This window comes from Globicephala melas, chromosome 10 (genome assembly GCF_963455315.2).
Source record: "Globicephala melas chromosome 10, mGloMel1.2, whole genome shotgun sequence".
NCBI lineage: Eukaryota > Metazoa > Chordata > Mammalia > Artiodactyla > Delphinidae > Globicephala > Globicephala melas.
The window spans coordinates 57,555,391-57,577,073 of record NC_083323.1 but is presented as its reverse complement, the minus strand read 5'-3'; the positions used below and the strand labels follow the sequence as shown (position 1 = coordinate 57,577,073).

Here is a 21,683-nt window from a genome sequence, read left to right as displayed (position 1 = left end):
AGGGACTGCTAAGCACACCTGGATAGTATGACATCTTGGCACAGCAAGTTCGATTGATGTAGCTTTTATTGTAAGAAACATGCGGTTCTGTTCCTGCCAGGTAGAACCCAATCCTCTGGCTTTGGGATTAAAGAAAGGCCCAAGTCCTCCATCCCTGAAGAGTTTTCAGAATATGAGATGGACAGGTATGAAGCAAGCATCTCGACCCAGTTTTGGACGTCACTCACACTCCTCTGGCTTAGCTACCAGGGCCCTAAATGTGTACCACAGAATGAACAGGGTGGAAGGAACCTCGGAGGTCGCCTAGTCAGTCCAAGTCTCTTATTTTACTGGTAAGAACTCAGAGGTCCAGAGTTGAGAGTGATGTGCTTGATAAACCACCACAGTTAGTGGCAGAGTCCCATTACAGACCCAGCCATTTATCAGAATTATTTGTAAGGAGTAGGACAGGATGCAGGGAATAGTGTTAGGAAGATATGTGTGCATATGCCAGAGAAAGCCATCCCAGCCCGCATCAAATCCCTCCGACCCCACCCATACCAGGGTGGCAACAGAAAACGGACTGATGTCCAGTGACAGATTTTCTTTTTATATTTAAAAACAAAATCAACCCCCCCCCCGAAGAACCCCCCAACAAACAAAAAATCAGATTAAATAAAATTTACAGTGAATATACCCAGCAAACATCTGTATGTGCAATTAAATACTGTGTCTGTTACTGCAGCACAAACCTCAAACAAACAATATACAAGTGTTCTGGGGGGTGGAGGGAGGCCCAAGTTTTAACTCTGTGGGGTTTGGGGAGATAAGATGGGGTGGGAGAAAGGGGAAATCAATTTCATTTTTCTTAATTCTGTCCATATAAATATATTCATAAGGACCAAAAAAGAAAAGGGAGCTTGGGATGGTGAGGAAATAGGAGAACATGGGAGTGTGGGACCCTCCCAATTCTACCTGACCAAAAAATATGAAAGAATTAATTGCATGGTGAGAGAAGAGATAAAAAATCATAGAAGAGGATGGGAAGGAGAGGGAAGCAGACATGGGGCCAACCAGGGAAAAAGAGGGACCCTTGGCAGGGGAGTGAGAAAGAGTTCAGTGCCAGTGTGAGTGTCTGTCTCTGTTTCCATCTTCATCCCTACTGTCTTAGGCTCCAGTTTAGTGTCTGTCTGTGGACCTTACCTTACCTTCTGCCTCTGTCTGTGGTCTGACAGGACCCCTTGACCCCTCTACCCTGCCCCACCCCTGCCATGCTGGTCCCTTCTTCTCCTCCATTTATTGGGAGCTGGCTCGCTCCAGGATCCTCAGGTCATAGTTCTTTTTGGCCACTCGAAGTTTGAAGCGACTCACAGAGTTGTTGAGGCGAAGGGAGGCATTTTGGGCAGCCAGAGGGCTGGGGAACACAGCCACGATGGTGTACAAGGCAGCAAGGTCCGAGTGGCGGCCATTCTCAGCAGTCCCACCGTTGTCCCCCACACCCCCACCAGGCAGCCCCTGAGCATCCTTGAGCCACTGGATCTTGGCGCCAGACATGGCAAGCTGAGTGAAGAGTTTGTCCGCCTCGGTACGGGTGATGCCCTCAGGGAGATCTGTCACCTCCAGCACCCGTCCCAGGACTGGAAGGGGAGGAGACAGGACATGGTTGTAAGAGGTATAGAGTAGGAAGGACTGGCCAGCAGCCCAGCAGAGGAGCATCCAGCTGACCAAGTCTGTATACAATGTCCTCAAAAGCCCAGCCTTTCTCACTTAGTCCTTTCCTCCCTCCCCAAATCAACCCAACTCCCTACCATCCAGACTCTGATCAGGGCAACTAGAAGACACAAAGGAAACTTTCTCTTCTCCTAGCCTAGAGATGTAGGCAAGAGGAGACTGGGAATCAGAATCCCAGATTTAAGATCTGGAAACCTATACCTCAGTTCTCTCACAGGGTGCAATTACTGTGAAGGAAGTGTGGCTTTTGGTTATGTTATTTCACAAAGTTAATAGCTCAGTCTGAAATATGTTCCATTCCCTTCCCAGAGGCTGGTCCAGGTAGATTCCTCTTTCTTATCATCTAGGGAAGTCAGTTTCCCTTCCTTACCTTGTTTAGCAAACTGCTCCAGTAGGCGAAACCCCAAGAGATCTTGTTATGCCTAGTATGGAAGGCCTGCAGGAGGAAAGTTACTCCCCCATATTCTCTTATCAAGCCTCTCCTAAACTGGGTCTAGAACTACCAAAGGTAGACATCCTAGATCAGCGTCAGGACCACTTCCACAAGGTTGTCTGTTAATAGCAGGCTCAACAAGCCCCATCATTGTGTTATTCCAAATTTTCACCCTCATCTTCCCTAGGACTTGGAATGGCTTGGTAAGGAGGACTGAGACACCTCACTTCTCCAGCTTCTCCTTGCTTTTGAGTACGAAAAGGTCCTCTTTTGACTCCCTACCCTAAGCTGGCTTTTCTCACCATCCTGGGCTGGTAATGCAAGGCTGGAGGGGTTAAGCACCTTCTTTTGGGAATTCAGCATCCTGTCACTCACCAACGTCTGTTGTCCCCAGGTCAGTGGAGGCAGATTTGAGTGCTTGTCTCTTGCTCCGGTTTCCATGCTTCAATCCACTCTGTCCCTTCAACATTCGAAAGATAACTCTCATTCCAGGTAAACAATGACTGCCTTACATCCCAGTCTGTCTGAGAGATTAAGGAGCAGTACCCAACCCTGAGAACCCCATCCCACCAGGCAGTCAGATTGGCCAGAGAGTGGCCACTGAGAAACAAAGAGCCTCTCCCTCTTGGCACTGGGGAAGGGGTGAGAGGAATGCGTACAGGAGTGGGGTAAAGGCTCTTCCCACTTCGTCCATTCTCTCTGTGTTGTCTCTCTTGTCCACCCAGCTAGTTGAGGTGGATGGCTCAGAAGCAGGGGCCTGGATGAGAAGGGGACTCTGATGGCCCTAAGGCTGATAGGAGACACCCTTACCTGGTGCACCGTGTAAGTTGACTGGCCATGGAGCAAGGGAGGGCAGATGGACAGATTGTACTGTAATGGCTGGCCCAAGAGGGAGTAGTGACCATCACCTAGGGAGGAAGAGCAGATGGTTTTCTGGGAGTTTGAACTACATGGTATGACTTTTATGAGACTTCATGGGGCTTTGGAGATGGACAGCAACAATGCATACTATTCCTACTTCATCTATGATAGGAGTGCCCATGTCACTGATTTAAGAGTTGTCTCTCTTCCTAAACCCCTTGGCTTTCAGCTGTAGCTCAGACAAAAGGAGTTATTAGGTTCCTTCACCTTTGAAGAAGGGCTCTGTCCATTGAAGACAAAAGGCCCTGGAGGAAACCTACAGACCCTTATGACTGTCTTTTATTTCTCATATAGTTTCTTCTCACCTTAAACCCAGGGCTCAAGTTTCTGACTCACATGAGAGGCAATACAATGCAGTGGAGAAGAACACAGACTTACAGCCGGACTGCCTAGGTTCAAATCCTGGCTCTGTTACTGAAAATGGGATGTTGGGTATGTTTTCCTCTCATTAGCACTGCTGAGGTTAAATGACTATAAGACACTTATAGCACCTATAAAGTAAAGTACTTATAAGTAAAGCACTTATAGCAATGCTTGATACATATTAAGTACCATGTGTTACCTATTATTGGTGATAAATACTATATTTCAGAGCACTCTGAAGTTTTAAACCATATTTTCATGTTATTTTTATACTGCTTTTGATAGCCACGGCAGAAAGCAGATAAGATTATTTCCATCTTATGTGTGATTAACCTCATTTTATATATTAGGAAACTGAGGTCCCATTTTAAGTAACATGTTCAACATCACAAAGCTAGTTAGTTGTAGAACTAGAATTTGAACCCAAGTCTTTTAACTCAAATCCAGTATTCCCTCTTCTAAAACCATAACGTTTTTGACAAATACCGTTTCTGACACCACCCCATATTCCCAACCCTCAGACTCAGTACTGATGGATTAAACTCTTGGTTGTTCATTAGAAAGTTCAGTGAACTTCTTTTCCCTGGCTCATAGTCACCAGGGACTTGGAAGTAAATATTAAAAATCTAACGGAGATCTAGAGTAAATTAACTATGGGCAGCACTAAAGAGGGGCAGGTGTCTTTGGCCTGAACAGGGCCAGAGTTGGATGACCAGCCACACCGCTTCCCTGCCTGTTGCTGCCCTCTCGATCTCCCCACTTGGGAATGGGATGCGAATGGTGAATTTGACAGCAACCAGCCCTTATCTAACCCCTTACCCTGTGCTGGACCCCCAGGACGGGGGAACTGTGTGAGGACAGGAAGGGGACTGAGTCCTGTGCAGACGTTGCTGAGGCTGGTGACAGGAGAGGGTGCTGGAGACTGAGTAGGAGATGTGACAGGGCTGCTGCTCATTTGTGTGTTGGCCTGTGGGAGAGAGAGGAGTACACATCATACATACCCCAAACATTACCCTCTGGATATTCCTGTGGCTTGGCTTAAAAGTCACCTCTCTCATGGGCTTCCCTGGTGGCGCAGTGGTTGAGAGTCCACCTGCTGATGCAGGGGACACGGGTTTGTGCCCCGGTCTGGGAAGATCCCACATGCCGCGGAGCAGCTAGGCCCGTGAGCCATGGCCGCTGAGCCTGCGCGTCCGGAGCCTGTGCTCCACAACGGGAGAGGCCACAACAGTGAGAGGCCTGCGTACCACAAAACACAAAAAACAAAGTCACCTCTCTCAAAACAACAAAAAAAGTCACCTCTCTCAGGAAACTTCTCTTGCTGAACTCTGTCAAAGTCAGACTGCTCCTTCAAACTAGCCCTAGTCCCTAATTAGTTTGTGTTATTATTATTTTAAAATTTATTTTATTTTTGGCTGCGTTGGGTCTTCACTGCTGCGCGGGGGCTTTCTCTAGTTGCGGCGAGCGGGGGCTACTCTTCATTGCGGTGCGCAGGCTTCTCATGGTGGGGGCTCTAGGCGCGTAGGCTTCAGGAGTTGTGGCACGTGTGCTCCGTAGTTGTGGCTCACGGCTCTAGAGCGCAGGCTCAGTACTTGTGGCGCACAGGCTTAGTTGCTCCGTGGCATGTGGGATCTTCCTGGACCAGGGCTCGAACCCGTGTCCCCTGCACTGGCAGGCGGATTCTTAACCACTGCGCCACCAGGGAAGCCCAGTTTGTATTATTTTAACATCCACTTTTTGACATACTGTTTTAAGCATTCCCTTAGCATTTTCAAGCATGTGTCCCATCTGCTACCTTAAATCTTAGGTTCCTTGAAAGAAGATGCTCTCCTCTATTTCTTGTGTTTCTTCCCAAAAAGTGCCCAGGGAAAGACAAGTAACAGAGGTTGCTCAGTCAATGGCAAAGATTACTTCCTGAGAAGAATCTGGTTACCTCCCTGCTAAGACAAAGCTGGGTTGCAGGGACTCACCTGGGGGCTACTGTCAGGACTGTACAGGTCTCCAGGTTTCTGCCCCCGCTGGTCCATGCTGTAATATTTACAGTGACTCCACTGGACCATGGATGGGTTCTGGGGGGGCTGGGGTCCATTTGGGACATTCAGCTGCATGACCACCACACCTGGTCCAGAAGGTGACACTCCTGGGTGGCAGGAAAAAAGCAGTTGGTTGTGCATTCAAACTACATTTTAGGCCTGTCAGCTAACCCTAAGTGGGAAAGCCAGTAAGCAAATCCACCTACTGGCTTCAGGGTCACTTAAACTGTGTCCTGCCAGGAATCTGAGATAGTTGCTGATTTGGTCTCTCTCTCAGACCAGCGGAAACTTCGAACCAGTGGAAGTTTGAATGGAAGATGCCAATGCCCTCCTGGCCTTCACCTGGTGGGGGGTACTTTGGTATGCTTGGCAGAAAACTACTTCATTTCTGTCAAAGTTCCCAGGTCAGACTGCTCAAATGTCTGGGCATGGTACAGGTCCCAGTCTGGGGCCTGGGCCAGGGCTGCAGGCACGTGCAGGCTTTTCTGGTAATGGCTGCAGATAAGTCAGCGATCTCTGGTTGTTCTGGAGAAGATAAATGTGCAGGATATAATTCTTGGGCAAGGGTTGGGTGAACTGGGAACATTTCAAGTAGAGGGAATGGCATAGAGATGTATGTCATGCTCAGGAAATGACAAATAATTCAAGGTGCTAAGGCACAGGGGCTATGTAGGGGAAGTAGCAGGAGATGAGATACATTTATTCATTTATTCAACAAATGTTTATTGAACATTTGTCTATGTGCCAGTTCCTATGCTGGGCACTGGGTATACAAAACAAACAAACAAACAAAAAAGACTGGTCTCTACCCCATGGAATGAACAGTCTATTAGGGAGTCAGACATTAAACAAATAGCTGGTGTCAGAGTTTGAAGCACATTCTGGTAAGGGTTGTATCCTGTAGGTGTTGGGAACAGGACTTGTGTTTCAGAGAGCTAACCCAAGTGGCCGAATGTAAGATGGCTAAAGGGAGGGAGAGACTAGTGACCAGAAGACTAGTTAGGAGGCTACTGAAACAAAACAAAGTGATTATGAATTAGAGCAGTGACAGCAGAAATGGAGTGGGAGGGTGAGACTCTCTGAAGGTTTTACTGACAGGTTCAAGGTGACTGACTGGATGCAGCCCTGAGGTTTTAGCCCAGGCAACCATAGATATGGTCTTACCCTCTCACAGTCTGGGGGAACGAAAGGGCTCAATGGGAGGAACATTAAGTCCTGACTCTTCCTCATGGTGAAAAGCAAGGTAAGGGGTCACGGAGAAGCAGTTTGATAGACAGTTTCTGCTGGGAGAGATGAGCAGGAGCTCTGCTTCCCCACGGGGGACTGTCCAGCATGAGGCTTTGCCCTTGACCCTCCAGACTATATTTCTGTGGATGGACAGGCTGAGTTCATGTGTGTGTCTGGTGGTAGAGAAATGGGACTGAGGGTCGCTAGCTTGAAAACCTGCTGCAATGCTGCTGCCTTCATGGCTCAGTGCTCTGGGGCTGCCACTGCTGCCGCCATCGCACTGCTTCCTGTGCTGGGAAATGTTGCAGCCTCTGCCCTGGGCACCAGTCATGCTGGGAAGTGAGCGTGATTACTTTTCTCAGGTAGCATCGGTCAAAGGAAAGGAAAAGAAACAGTGGGAGGTCTCAGAGAATAGCTCAGTAGACACAGCATCTGTTGTACCCTATTCCCCAGTTTGTGCCCACCCCCATCCTCTAGGGCTCATATAATCAGACAGCACAAATACTCAGAGTGACAGGCTCGACAGGCTCACCTCTCCCCTTCCCCTGCCAAAGAGGACAGGGTATTCATCAGCATGGCTTGTAAAAGGGCCACAGGAAAATTGTACAGTTGTGAGGTGTCATGCATTTAACAACTCCCCCTTTACTATAGTTGCTCTGGGCATTGTACTTCCCCACCCTAAGATCTGCACCTGCTCCCATATTCTTTACCCACAAAACTGCAACTGATCTTATTCAGACAACTCACTGCTACCTGAGGGGGCCAACGTAAAAATAATCAAATGTATAGCTTTTCTGGAAGGCAGCTTATAACCTGAGCCTATTGCCCTGGGCCAGGAAAAGGTAGAGGATGTGTGAGTATGTAGGGTGTGCGCATAAGCAAGGCAGTAGAAGTTCTTTCTAATACCAACATGTAGCTGTAAGGAGCTATTAGGGGGCTAAAGTGGAGGGGGAAAGAGAACAAAGTCCTCATATTATTTTCTCTGATCGCAAGGAAAGCAAAGGCAGGGTTCCTAGTTGCAGCCTCATTCCTGAGCTCCTCCCCTCACTGAGTCCTCTCCGGCTGGCCTGGAGTGTTGTACCTTCACTCAGCTGAGGACAGAGAGCACTACTCTGCTGATGAGATGACTTTTATGCTTCTCTTCCTCAAGCCAGAAGCTGGTGGCATCCATTAGCAGCTGAACTGTGGCTACTTAATGCATGTGGCCAAAAAAACCCCAAATCTCCCAAAACAAAAACCCCCCACAGCACTGCCCAGTGACAGCGCTTCCACATAATCACGTTGGGGGAAGGAGCCTGGGTTGGAGTGGGAAGGGGGAGAAGGGAGTTGAATAAGGAAATCAATTTCAGCTTGAAAGCTCTGAAAGGAGAGGGAACGTGTGAATGGCTTTTTAAGTGGCATCATTAAACCTGGGCAGAAAGGTCGATTGGGCAGAGCAAACCGCATAAATATAAACAGATGACATTTATGTCTGGCAGAATTGCTTTTGTTTAGTTTTTGCTTTTTTTTTAAATCGCTGAGGTAGAAAACTGATAAGGCTTCTTCCTTACCATCTGAAATCAAATCTATGGAAAGGAATGTCCAGAGAAATAAAATCCCACAGGCATCTTTCCCAAATTACAGGACAGAATCCTACAGTATCTTCGTAGTTTTCCATTTTTTTGGTGGGGGAGAGGGTTATCTTCAGGGAGTGGGGATTGAAAAGAGTTAGTCTCAGCTTTGGAAAGCCCTCAGCTACAAAATGAGCCAGTAAATAGGTGAGAAGCTATTTCTGTATGTACCTCACTCTGGCCCTGCTGCTGTGTCACTGTGAGTTGAGAGTCTGTGCATAGGTTTCACTGCCATTTCATGTCTGTGTGCCTCTTCCCCAGACAAGCATCCCTGTAAAAACCTCAAGAGACCTGCAAGTCACTATTTTAGTGGGAAGAAAAGTATTTCCTGAGGTTATGGTTATATCTAATATCATAGTGGAGGAATTAACGTCCAGGCCTGGGGGTAAACTGGGCAACTACAAAACTGTATTAATAAACTGGAACAATTGCTCTAGGAACAGCCAATCCTAATCCCTACCTTTATTTTTGGAAAAGTGACCATGTTGCTACATGGGAGAAGGGCAGGTGACTGTCCTCTGAAGGTGACATAGCAGCCCTTGTGGGGAGTGCCAGCCTTCTATCTTTCCAGTAAAGGGAAAACTGGAAAGGAAGGTGTAAGAAGCACTTTTTCTTTTCTTCCACTTCCTCTTAAATTCCCATGAGCAGGGATTGAAGACTTTTAAGATTGATGCTATGGTGAATAGGTCTCTTAGATGATGTGAGTGGAAGAGAGGGTCCCATCATCTAGGAAAAGTACAAGGGGTCAGTCAGAAGCCTAGGGTCAATCAGGGTAGCCAGAAGGAAAGGAAATAAAACAGAAAATTCTAAAGCAGCAAGGAAATCAGATGATGGAGAGGGTTTTGTCTATTTCTATTAATTTGGGAAAAGCCTAGATTATCTCCTTCCAATCCCAGTCCAGATCTCTAGTGCTGCCAACTTTCAGAACAATAGCTGTTTCAGTTTACTTAATTAACCCAGCACTAGGTCCAGAGTAGGTACTGAAAAATTATTCTCACTTGATTTGTTTCTAATTCATCTTGTATTTGCAGATGAAGAGACATAACTGCGGAGACCCAACAGATATACTGATATACCACTAAGGATATATACAAAAATTCACATACAAGTATACCCATATGCACACACACACACTTATTTTAACAAACAGGAGAGAAAATGCCCTGAGGTGCCAAGCACCACCACAGGCTACAGCAGTTCTTGGAGCTGGTTTCTATAATTTCCATACCCCGCTGGGAATTTCAAGGTCAAGTGCCCCTGGCGGACACTAGGAGAAACAGCTAGAGAGACCAATAATGTAATGAAGAGTAGTAAAGGTTGGTGAATTTTAAAACCTCATCCTGTAAGAGATCCATGGTTGGTCTGGATAAAGGAAGAAGTCATTACATTGAAGGTAAGAACTAATCATGTCTTGTAAGCAAGCTTAATTCTGGAATCTACTCCAGAGCACCTAACACAGAGTACAGAAAATCTTATGTGAAAAATATTCCATTTCTAAAATGAGAAGAATTGGCAAAATACCTCCTTCTCACCAGAAGAGGGAACCCTGACATTCCCACAATAGAGCTGCATGGGGATGGCTGGAGGCTACCTTAACCTCCTCCCCTCCAGAACCCATGAAGTCTACTTAACTACAGCGTAATGATATGTCAGGGTTGGGTGAAAGGGAAACAAACAGGAGCAGTTGTACTTGGTGTATTGGGGGAGTTCTTGGCAAAGACAGATAGTGAGAGGCTGCAAGGCATAAGTCTATTCACCTGGGATAACTGGCCCCTCCAAAGAAGGCCTTTAGCTATTTAACATGATATCCATTTATTTCCTACTGGAGGAACAGAGTACAGAAACCTGTTGAAAATGTGTTACTGAGGATGTAGCATGGGTTACAGAAAGTGAAAAGACCCAAGTTCAAGCTCTAGGACTGTGATCTTAGGCAAGTCATTTATTCTCTTTGAGTCTTAAATTTCCTCTTCACTAAGTTGTAGTGAGAATGAAAATGACACAGTATATCCGAGCACATATGAAAAACCACTAAACAAATCTAAGATATGATTTTAAAAGCATTTTATGATAAAATGCTGATTTTATCAGCATTTTAAAAGCATTTTATCAGCCTCCTTCCTTGTTTTCTCCCAAGAGAAAAGAAAAGCTGTTTACAGGAAGAATGAGTGCAACAGACAGAAGTAAGCACTCTGTGTTTCAAAGGCATGTGAGTGGTGAGTGTAGTGCTGGATTCAGCAAAGAGGGAGAGGGAGAGGGAGAGGGAGAGAAAACAAGGAACTCAATCGACATGTGACTCCCCAGGGATAGGGATCAGGCAACCAACCTCACCTCTTGAGGGGTCAATTTCAGCACCTCTGGAAAACACCAGCCAGCTAGGACTTTGGTCTTCCCTCATGATGGGGTCACAGCTGGGGACAGAGCCAATCCCTGAACTCTCTTTGTCCTTCCCAGCTCTAAAGCACAAGTCCTTCAGCAGTGTTTGCTCTCACCAGTGCCCAAGACCCCTCAATTCTTTATCCTCTTACCTGAGTACTGCTGTGGCATCTGTGGTGGACTGCAGGGAGAGGGAGACTGAGGCATCTGGTACTGCTCAGAGCCAGGAGGTTGCAGAAACCCCACAGAAGGGCTGGGGAGATGGAGAAGAGAAGAGTGGTAAAGCGGTAGAGGGAGGAACGCAACTCCTGGCAGACAGCTGTTGCTTCCTGAGCCTCCCCTGTGGGAAGTCAAGGCAGCTCCAAGCCATTCCCAGACCAATTTGCCATGCAATTTCTAAAATCACTCATCAGTTCAAAGTTAATTATATATATTTGTACTTGATCATCTTTCAATTAGGAAGCTGCTAATCAGTGCTACAGATGGAATGTTAGTAACACATGCTCTTCCCAACAGTGTAGAAACACCAAACACATACACGTGTGCGTACACACACACACACACACACACACACGCTCTGAGAAACACAGCAGAAACATGAAGAGAATGCCAGAGACAGACACACAGGGCTAAAGTGCTAGAGAGAGATGGGCAAAAATAACTAAGGAGATTTAGGATATTTTCTCAATGGCAAACACATATAGTCAACTAAAGACAAATGGGGAAAAATCTCACAAAACTCAAGACAACGTGGAGACATACATATAAAAAGACAGAAATGTGGACACTGAGAGAGATACAGAAATACATCGCGGTAGGCCCAGACTTGAGTTCTAGTCCCAGCTCTGCTTCTACTAACTACTTCTGTGACTTTGGGTAAGTTTCTTAACATCCTTAGTTGGAATTTCCTCATTTATAAAAGAAGGGAGAAAAATAAAACAAGGGGAGTGGACTATTAGACACTTAGAAATGTCTAAATATTTAGACATTTCTAAGGTAACTTCTACCTCTAAAATTCTATTAGCTATGAGCTATACTAAGATATATATAAATACACATATAGAAATAGGCTATCTCAGATTCATCCATGGATATAGAGGTACACAGAGAAATTTACATATGTATACTCCAAATTGCTTTTTTAAAATAATAAGCTGTCTCTATCTCACAGTTCTGAATCCCACTGATTAGAAAAACAAAAAATGGGGGAAATTATAAAGCCTCTGTCTCCGAAGCAGGAATTTTTCCTGCTGATGAATTCTTACGCAAATATCGAAATGACAAGGAGAAAAGGAGAATGAACTCCCTCATGTTCTACCTGCTTTAGGGTATCACTGGGATCTTTACCCCTGCCTTTCTTTCCCAGTGCAAACAAAACCATGGTGCAACAGTTGCTAAGGTCTGTGGGAGATGCACCCCAACTCTCTGGGAGTTCTCACCTTGTACCGTTCTGCTGAGCTGGAGGGATCATGCTGTAATACACTGGTACGCCCCCTGCTGGGAGGCCCCCTTGCACAGATTGGCTCGCAGGGACCAGCATGGGTTGCTGGAAAGGCGGCTGGACCACATTTTGCGAGTCATTACCCACTGTGACCTGGGTGGAGACAAGAAGAGAATGACCACTCTTACTCCCAAAGAGTTCATCCAAAGAACAGCCTCTAGTCATCACTAGACCAGGACACTCTAACCTCCTTCCCTACCTTTAGAGACTCCTATTCTCCTTACCTGAGTAAAGGAAATGCTTAGAGCTACCTCCATTGCCTTCCTCTCCAAACCTCACCCATGGGCATGTGATGTACAGGAAGGAGCCTAATTTCCTCTAGATCCTACTTTTCTGGGCATATACTCGTTTGCATGGCTATATAAAAACCAAACAATTTAAATAAAGACTGTTCTCAGACTCTCTGGGCCTTCTCTCAGAGGAAGAAAACCTAAAAATTCTAGGGGTAAAGTGAACAATGTTTTAGTGTTTGAGTTGTCAGACTGGAGGATGTGGGAAACTGTCCTCCTTTTCCTCATCCCAAGGACTGGGTGATCTTTCCTAGTACAAAATGCACCCACTTGGTAAGAAGGCAGTGGAGTGTACTGAACCACCAGGCCTTGCATCTGGCCCCCCATGCTGCTCCTCTGGCTGCTGAGCAGGCCCTGGTTCTGTGGCTGCTGGACCCCAATCATGCCTTGGTAAGCCGCCTGCTGCTGGTTAGGCATCATGGGCTGTAAACCTAGGGATGGGCAAAGCAGAGGAGACATTAGCATAGTATCAACAATGTTTAGGAGGTCACACTCTCTCAGTAATTTTCCTTCTATTTTACTTTTTCTTTTTCTGGAGATCACGGGTTCCTCTTCAGGACCCTAATCATTCCTGCCGCCCCCGCCTCCTGCACCCCCTGCTTTTTACTTTATTTATTTTTAAAAATAAATCTATCTATTTTTTTTTTTTTTGGCTGCATTGGGTCTTTGTTGCTGCGCACGGGCTTTCTCTAGTTGCAGCAAGCGGGAGCTACTCTCTGTTGTGGTGCGCAGGCTTCTCACTGCAGTGGCTTCTCTTGTTGCGGAGCACGGGCTCTAGGTGCACGGGCTTCAGTAGTTGTGGCACGCAGGCTCAGTAGTTGTGGCTCATGGGCTCTAGAGTGCAGGCTCAGTAGTTGTGGCGCACGGGCTTAGTTGCTCCATGGCATGTGGGATCTTCCCAGACTAGGGCTCGAACCCGTGTCCCCTGCATTGGCAGGTAGATTCTTAACCACTGTGCCACCAGGGAAGTCCCTCCTGCTCTTTGATGAGTTTTTTTTTTTTGGCAGTATGCGGGCCTCTCCCTGTTGTGGCCTCTCCCGTTGCGGAGCACAGGCTCCGGACGCGCAAGCTCAATAGCCATGGCTCACGGCCCCAGCCGCTCCGCGGCATGTGGTATCTTCCCGGATCGGGCCATGAACCCATGTCCCCTGCATCGGCAGGCGGACTCTCAACCACTGCGCCACCAGGGAAGCCCCCCCCCCTGCTTTTTAAACAGTGAAGGTAATTCTCTTTCCCAGTCTCCCCCCTTCCCTTACTCACTACCTTCATACATCAGCGGTTCCTCTTACCAGGTTGCTGGGATGGCTGAGGCAGCTGTTGACCACGTTGGGGGCTGTAGGCCACCGGGTGAGAGAGAGGTCGATATTGCTGGTTGGAGTTAGGATACTGTCCAGGGGGATAGTAAGAAACCTGGATCTATGGTAAGAGGAAACGGATGTATCAGAAAGTCCCTCAAATTCAGCCTCAACATCCCCAAACTATTAAATACATCACGGTTAATTCCCAGAAATCTGTAAACGGAGCTATTTTGGGCCTGCAATTGCAGCATTCGTATACAAGTTTGAAACAGAACAGGAAGGACTTGTGTTATTTGAAATATGGCCTTCTGACTAGAAAGAAAATTCTCAAGTCAAGGTGGGGAAATGGAGGTAGGTAGGGGACAGTTATCCCCTCTGATTTGTCTAAACTAGAGGAAGAAAGAAGGATTATAATACTGGACAAACTGAATTAGTGATTTTTTTTTTTAAATATTTATTTATTTGGCTGCGCCGGGTCTTAGTTGTGGCATGTGGGATCTTTTAGTTGCAGCATGGGGGCTGTAGGTGCAGCATGTGGGACCTAGCTCCCCGACCAAGGATCGAACCTGGGCCCCCTGCATTGGGAGCACGGAATCTTAACCACTGGACCACCAGGGAAGTCCCTGAATTAGTGATTTAAACTGGGAACCCAAGCCACTCACCTGCTGAGGGGGCTGCATGTAGCCCTGGGGTGGCAGGACTTGCTGAGTAGGTGGTGCATGGTTAGAGGTGGAATAGCTGGAAGTAGGGAGGGGCTGTCCTGTAGAAGCCATGATGAAGCTAGTCTGCTGAGGGTGCTGGGAGATAAGTGGGGGCTGGAACAGAGCTGAGGATGGGTCAGCTGCTTCGGTAGAACCTTGGCGGCTAAGGCTCATTTGTCCAAAGGGGTTGCTGAGATCATCTGTCTGTTGAGAGAGTGAGGGAGACCCAAAGACTGAGGTCATATCAAACCCCAGGTCTTTGGCTTTACCACAGACAGACAGAAATAGTAGCCCTCTCTACAGCCTTCCTTCCTTACACCAATTTGGGACACTCCTGCATGTGTGCCCTAGGAGGCGCTTTTTAGCCCTAAGCCTCTGTCATATGGTGTTTTATTTATTTTTTTCACAAGTGTTTTTTTTTTAATTTATTTATTTTATTTATTTTTGGCTGTGTTGCGTCTTCGTTGCTGCGCACGGGCCTTCTCTAGTTGTGGCGAGGGGGGCTACTCTTTGTTGCGGTGCACAGGCTTCTCATTGCAGTGGCTTCTCTTGTTGTAGACCATGGGCTCTAGGTGTGTGGGCTTCAGTAGTTGTGGCACGCAGCTCAGTAGTTGTGGTTCACAGGCTCAGTAGTTGTGGCTCACGGGCTTAGTTGCTCCGCGGCATGTGGGATCTTCCTGGACCAGGGCTCGAACCCGTGTCCCCTGAATTGGCAGGTGGATTCTTAACCACTGAGCCATCAGGGAAGCCCTCATAGGGTGTTTTAAATTGTCATGAATTGAACAGCTGTTTGAAGCCCAACTCCAGACCCAGTCTCCCTACCACATATGGGGTAACAATGGTCACTCTGATTATGATCTTTATTAGAATTAGTCCTGGGGAGATGGGAGCAATGACACAACTTCTATATATAGAGAAAACAGGACAAATTAGTAGGGAAAAAACCCTACAAAATCTTTCCATTTCCTGTCTTCCTCATGCCTCCAACCATACAAAGGGCCCCTACATTGTCATAAATCTCGTTTTTATAATAAAGGACCCAGACAACACCTTGCGTGGGTTATGGGTGGGTTCATGTGGCTCCCCAGCTCTGCCTATGCAGTGGAAAGACTGGTGGGCTCCCAACGCCTGCTGCTCATCTCCTTACTCCCTCTTGCAATCATTTCCACCCCTGTTCTCTGACACTTGCCTAGAGTTCTCCTGCCCTTCAGAAACCACTTCCAATTCTCACCTCTGCAAGGAGGCCAGGGTGAGTGGCCAGCTGGAGGGCGAGACTGACTGGCTGGTCTGTAATTGCCTTCTCTCTCAGCCCTCTTCTCTAAGCAGAAAGAGTGAGGGTGTTCCATCCCTCACTTGTATGGTGATAGGTTAGTCTTTTAACTTCCTCATCTTTTTTGCTCCATGGACAGTAATCAAAATACACATATACATACACAGGCAGAGCAGAAGTTCTTTTGCAAACGAAACTAGTAGAAACAAAAGATAATGCTTTCCTGTGGTTTCACTCACTTTTCAGGGATATGATCTTAGCTATTTTGCTACCTTAGTGGGCAGGAATAGATGACAGGAGGACTGGACTGCAGTTACTATTTTGAGGTTCATATTCTAGAACTTTTCAGAATGGAGATAAGAGATGGGAGGAAAGAGGGGTTTCTAGTAAAAAAAAGCAGACAGGTGTGATTAACACAAAATTTAAAAGAAATCAGGGCTCCTATAACCATGATAGAAGTTATCAACTATGAGACAAATCAAATCTTCAGAGGATTTGTAGTCAGGGTACGAACAATTTAAACAGCATGTGCTATTCAACAGAAGAGGATATTTTTCATGTAAAATAATATAGTAAAATAGGGGAACATTTTACGTTTTTACCAGTCGTGCCAGAGAAATCTGCAACTATTTTAAAAATAAATTTATTTATTTATGGCTGCGTTGGGTCTTCATTGCTGCGCACGGGCTTTCTCTAGTTGTGGTGAGTGGGGGCTACTCTTCGTTGTGGTGCGCAGGCTTCTCATTGCAGTGGCTTCTCTTGTTGCAGAGCACGGGCTCTAGGCACGAAGGCTTCAGTAGTTGTGGCACGCAGCTCAGTAGTTGTGGCTCTCAGGCTCTAGAGCACAGGCTCAGTAGTTCTGGTGCACGGTCTTAATTGCTCTGCGGCATGTGGGATCTTCCCGGACCAGGGCTCAAACCTGTGTTCCCTGCATTGGCAGGTGGATTCTTAACCACTGTGCCACCAGGGAAGTCCCTGTGTTTTTATTTTTAAAGGAAACTATAAAGAATCATTCTGTACAGAATAAACTGGGTTCCTCAGACATGTCCTGGGAGCAGATGAGATGAAGGATGCACATGGTAGAGAGGATGAGGAGCCCAGGTTAGACCAACATCTGATTTTGTTCCCTGTCCTGAAACTCAGGGGAATTCAGTGTTCTTCTCTGTCTTACATTTAGGCATCTTTTGATGCCTAAAGTACTGTTATGAGGTCACTAGAATGAAGTATAGTTCAGCCTGTGCTGGCCCCTCAAGAAGAAATACCTTCTAACAATGGTCCTCTAAACAGCACAACTGTTTTGCACGGTTGTCACAGACTGACCCAGACATGCCCAGACACAGGCCACACACGGACAAGACAAAAAGGGGGAATGGAGTTTATACCATGTTGTACTGCTGGGGCGGAGAGACTGGCAGAAGGACTTGGGGACAGGAGCCTGGAGAGAACTGAACAGGCTGTGGAGAGGGCTGCAGAGCCGGGACTGGCTGTGGACCAGCAGAGAGACATGTGGAAAGGGAAGAGAAAAGGGAGGTACAGGGAGAGGCATAGGCAGGGGTGGGGGTGGGGCAGAGATGGGGAGGGAAAGGGAAGGAACAACAAGGTTAATCATAAAAGAAATTTCACATGAAAAGTAAAGCTTCTGAGCAGACTGGAGACCAAGTCCAGGACAGCTCATGGTTTTCACATCTCTGACAAATAAGCAATCTCTCCTATAAGTACAGACGCACTGCACACTCTGCCCCATTAGCCACTCAGAACTCTGCAGCTGTTGTGAGCATCTCAGAGCCAGGGTCTGCCGCCTGATCCCAAACACAGCTTTTTCCCCAAGCATTTTTCCTGAGCATAGGATTCCTGGGGCGCATAACCCTCCCTGAATGCCCACGTGAGAAGGGATTCCCGCTTCTGTAGGGTCATCCAAGGTCTGGCTCGGCTCTCCCAGGCATGCTCCTGATTTCACACCACAGCTTTCCTGAAGGAAGTGCTCATTCACAAGGATCATCAGCCTCCCAAGGGCAGAGAAGGAAAAATAAGCCAGTTCACACCTACTTCCTCCTGCTCCAGTGATTGTTCTATGCTCCTCCAAGGCTGTGAGGGCAGTATGAAAAATGCTCCCATAAGCAAACATGGAGGGATTTAAGAATAAAATATAAATAGCCTAGTTTTAGCTTTTGTTCCTTCAGTCCCTTCACTAGCCTCAAGCAGGAGGACTTGCTTATTAGGAACATGGTGTGTTCTAAACCAACTAATGGGGAGTTATTTTTTTCTGTCTCGTCTTCCCCTCTAGCTATTTCAATCACCTCATCGGTTCTCCAGTCATAGCCTCTGGAGAAGCTATGAAGAGAAGGGGAAATAACACTGATATACATTGTCTCACTTACAAACATTATCTCATTACAACCTCACAATAATCCTATAGGGAGATAAGAAAACTTGTATCTGCAGTTAAGATAGTAAGGCTCAGGGAAATTAAATCATACACCCAGGATCACACAGCTAATGCAGCAGAGCAGGGATGGGAACCTAGTTCTGCCTGACATATGTTCTTTCCACTCTAGCAGTAGGGAGGAGGTAAAGGAAGAAGTCAAACAAAATTACATAAACATCTTTTTGTTTGTGTAACTCTCCTTCCTCTTTCCAAAGCAGAGTATTAAGAGTTGTGGGGGACCAAGGTATCAATACTCTCCTGCCACATATCTCCTGGGACAGGCTTTCACAGAGGGGACTAACAGTTCCAGAAGCAGAGAGTCCAGGAATTAGAAGACATCCAAGATGGAGAATACTCCTGATATCTGCATTAAATAAAATGTAAGTCATCTTGGCTAGGAAAAAGTTACTGAGAATCCACTGTGTGACGTGGGAGAGAGAATGCTACAGCCTTGAAAATAAGCTCTCGGCTCTCCTGGCACACCTATTTTCTGTAAGCCAGTGGCATTCCAAATATAACTGCTGGCCAAGCTGCTCAGCCTGAGCTACTTGTGCTGGTAACTTTTAGACCCATTTTCTATTATCCTAATCCACTTCTTTCTTGGGGGAGGGCCTGCCATACTTCAGGCCTTACATTCTCTGGGGGACAAGGGGAGGCCTTAGGGACAGGGAAGTGGTAAAACAACTCTGCCTGTTCTTCCTCACATTTGTGAGTTCTGAGTAAAAAGTGAAGAGAGAAGAAAGGATGCTCCTCTGTTAGGCCTCTCCCAACTGAGGAAGGGTAGTGGTAAAGGCAGGCGTCTCAGTGCTATTTTTAAGTTATTCTACCACTACTCTCAGCTACAGTTCTCTTCTTAGAGAGTCTCAAACACCAGTTAGGGAACTTCAAAAAACCACGGGGAAGCCAAAGACTGGCCCTGAGGGATGTGACTGCCACCTACTGGTGACTTCTGGGCTAGATCACTGGCTCTTTGATCCTGACTGGACTCCATGGAGAGGCTCAGCGGACTCCTTCTCAAGAGGTCTACTCTAAGTTAATTGTGCAAAAGGTAGCCACTGGTCCTTTAATCCTCAGTCTCACCCCTTGGCTTCAAATGTTCTACTGATATGTGATATGGAGGCCTACTCTGACGGCAGAGGCCTTCCAAGAAGAGAAAGAGCATAGTTTAGCCAGCACTGTCCCCAGGCCTGGAGCAAATGCTTTTTGCTACAGAGCTAAAGGTTTTTCTTCAAAAGGAAAACCTTTAGAGTAAGCACAGTAGTATATGTGTGTGTGTGGTCACTTCCTCCATCTCTTCACTGTTACGTACCATTTGAGAAACTAAACAGTAAGTATTCTGGGGCTCAGCAACTTGAGTTTGGAGAGCTACCAGTGCTGAGAGACAGGGAAAAAGAGAAAGGAAGGAAGAAAGAAAAAGGCAGTAGGAAGAGGAAGAAAGGGATAAAGAGAATATAAAGGGATAAAGAGAATACCATTATATAATAATATAATGGTATTATATTAGCAGCTACCATAAGTGCTTCAAAGATACCAAAACTTAACCAAGCATAAGATTTTTTAGTTTGGCATTTGTGATCACAATTAATTGCAAGAATAAATTTCTGAGATCTCTGTACCAAATAATTTTCCCCTGTCCCCAGTCTATAGGACCTAACCTAGCACTGTACTGCCTGTGGATGATCAATCAACACCAAGAACTGACCCACTGACCCTCATGATTCAGAAGCAGGGACAGAATCTGAGTAAAAGTTTGGGATTTAGGGCCGGTTACCGGAACATTCTATCTAAAAGCTTTTCAGTCCCCACTGGTTAGTCTCTTTACTTATCTCTTTATCCCCCTCCCACTCTTGCTGTCTGTTTCTAGATATGGATGGAAGGAGGAGACAGATGGAAGACTAAGAGGGAGAAAAGGGAACAGAACTGTATTAAAATACACACATTTCAGAAAACTCAAAAAAACACTGGGACCTTAAAAAAGTGAGACACTCACACAGAAACAGTAGGGGATGACTGGAGGGAGAAGTTCAGAGTTTACTCACAGGTCTGAATTAAGACACAGACAGGGAAAAAAAGCACACACACATGCTATGCTTCAGTATGGAGCGAGGTAAGCTAATGTGAATGAGACTTAATGAGGTGGTAGACAGATGGTTGTAGAATAAGAAAGAAAGTCAGGACTACAGAGAAACTGATTTAGGGACTGAGATGAAGGACTTGGAATGATCGACATGTGTGTTACGTTAAGCCACAAAGCAGAGTTTCCTATATCTTCACTGTTCTTTACTTTAGCTTCATTTCCCAATGTATGAATGGGGTCATAATGGGCCATTCTGGGGTGTTTCCACTCCCTGGGGTATCAGGGCTTAGGACTTGCTTCTTGTACCTATGGAAGAGATATATCTGAGGCCAAGCTGGACTAACTGAGCAGGGAGATGAGGGAGCCTGGGAGGTGAAATGAGAACTTAAACTGCAGCAGAAAAGAATATGGACACATTGGCTTCCTGACTACCAGAGAATAAATACTTCAGGATAAAGTACAGGCTCTATTCATGAAGCGCTCTATTCATGGAAGAAAAGAGTAAGTGAAGATCTCAGCATCTCTCCTCAGAGTATTAAGGAGACTTTAAACCTAAAACACCGAGGAGGTTCCAGCTTAGAATAGGATCTGATTCTTATGCTGATGACTTGCATGGTCTCCACAGAAGCAAAACTTAAACCCTAGTTGGTACCAACATCTAACAGGCCAGCAACAGAAGGAGAAAGAGAGAGCTCTTTCTCTCTCAGGAAACAAAGACAACATTGGGGGGTTTTGTGCTTTATGGCAGGGGTTTTAATGAGTGCTATTTCCTTTCCCCCAAACCCCAACATATAAATATTTGTTTATGGGCCAACAGCCATATGAATACACTCAGCTAGACTATGGTAGGAGCTGTGATGTTTTCAAGCTCCATGTATGGATATAGGGAGCAAAATCGCTTTGCTAATTACACAGGATAGAGGGAGACGGAGTACAGTAGAAATGTGGAATAGGGTAGAAGGTCCCACTGACAGTTCTCAGGAGGAAGAGAAGGAAATATAAAGCAAAACAACTCTCAGGGTGACGCTACTAAGAACACTTTGGCCAAACCTCTGCCCTTCCTCTTCTCTCCCCACAACTCACATACAAGAGGTGGGGGAGGGAGTGGCATATCTCCAAAAACAGATCTTTCCTGCCACCCACAGCACAAGAGACATGACTGTACCTCCAGAGCTTGCTTGAATCAGAGCGGAGGGAGCTCTGGCACCGAGTGGTGACTCACCTGTGAGATCATGTGATTATTCAAGGGTGGCTGCTGCTGAGGCGTGGGTGGGAGAGCAGGAAGTTGCTGTTGCGGCTGCTGCTGCTGGGCAGTACAAGGGAGAAGGCCCCGGACAGACTGGGATGAGGTGACCTGGCTGCACACTTCTGGGGCACCTAGCGCCATACCTAAGGCAAAGAGGAGACCCAGCAAGAGTTGTAAGCACAAGCCATGAACATACCCTCCCCTG

At 46.4% G+C, this 21,683-nt stretch overlaps 1 protein-coding gene across 21 annotated transcripts in view; it reads right to left on the bottom strand.

Annotated features, from left to right (window-relative positions):
* Positions 1-48: 48 nt before the first annotated feature.
* R3HDM2 (R3H domain containing 2) overlaps positions 49-21,683 on the bottom strand; it is a 147,249-nt gene continuing 125,614 nt past the window's right edge. For 13 of the 21 annotated variants that reach the window (XM_030866539.3, XM_030866534.3, XM_030866538.3 and 10 more), the window contains 12 exons: positions 21,455-21,621; positions 17,113-17,214; positions 14,422-14,664; positions 13,751-13,877; positions 12,732-12,892; positions 12,110-12,264; positions 10,823-10,923; positions 5,398-5,567; positions 4,247-4,394; positions 2,954-3,051; positions 2,519-2,603; positions 49-1,616 (listed from right to left, as the gene is read on the bottom strand). In XM_030866539.3, coding sequence (XP_030722399.1) covers positions 1,276-1,616; positions 2,519-2,603; positions 2,954-3,051; positions 4,247-4,394; positions 5,398-5,567; positions 10,823-10,923; positions 12,110-12,264; positions 12,732-12,892; positions 13,751-13,877; positions 14,422-14,664; positions 17,113-17,214; positions 21,455-21,621 — 1,898 coding nt within the window. In that variant the 3' untranslated portion in view covers positions 49-1,275. The remainder of the gene's footprint in view (positions 1,617-2,518; positions 2,604-2,953; positions 3,052-4,246; positions 4,395-5,397; positions 5,568-10,822; positions 10,924-12,109; positions 12,265-12,731; positions 12,893-13,750; positions 13,878-14,421; positions 14,665-17,112; positions 17,215-21,454; positions 21,622-21,683) is intronic. The other 8 variants (XM_030866542.3, XM_030866551.3, XM_030866547.3 and 5 more) reach the window with 1 other exon arrangement.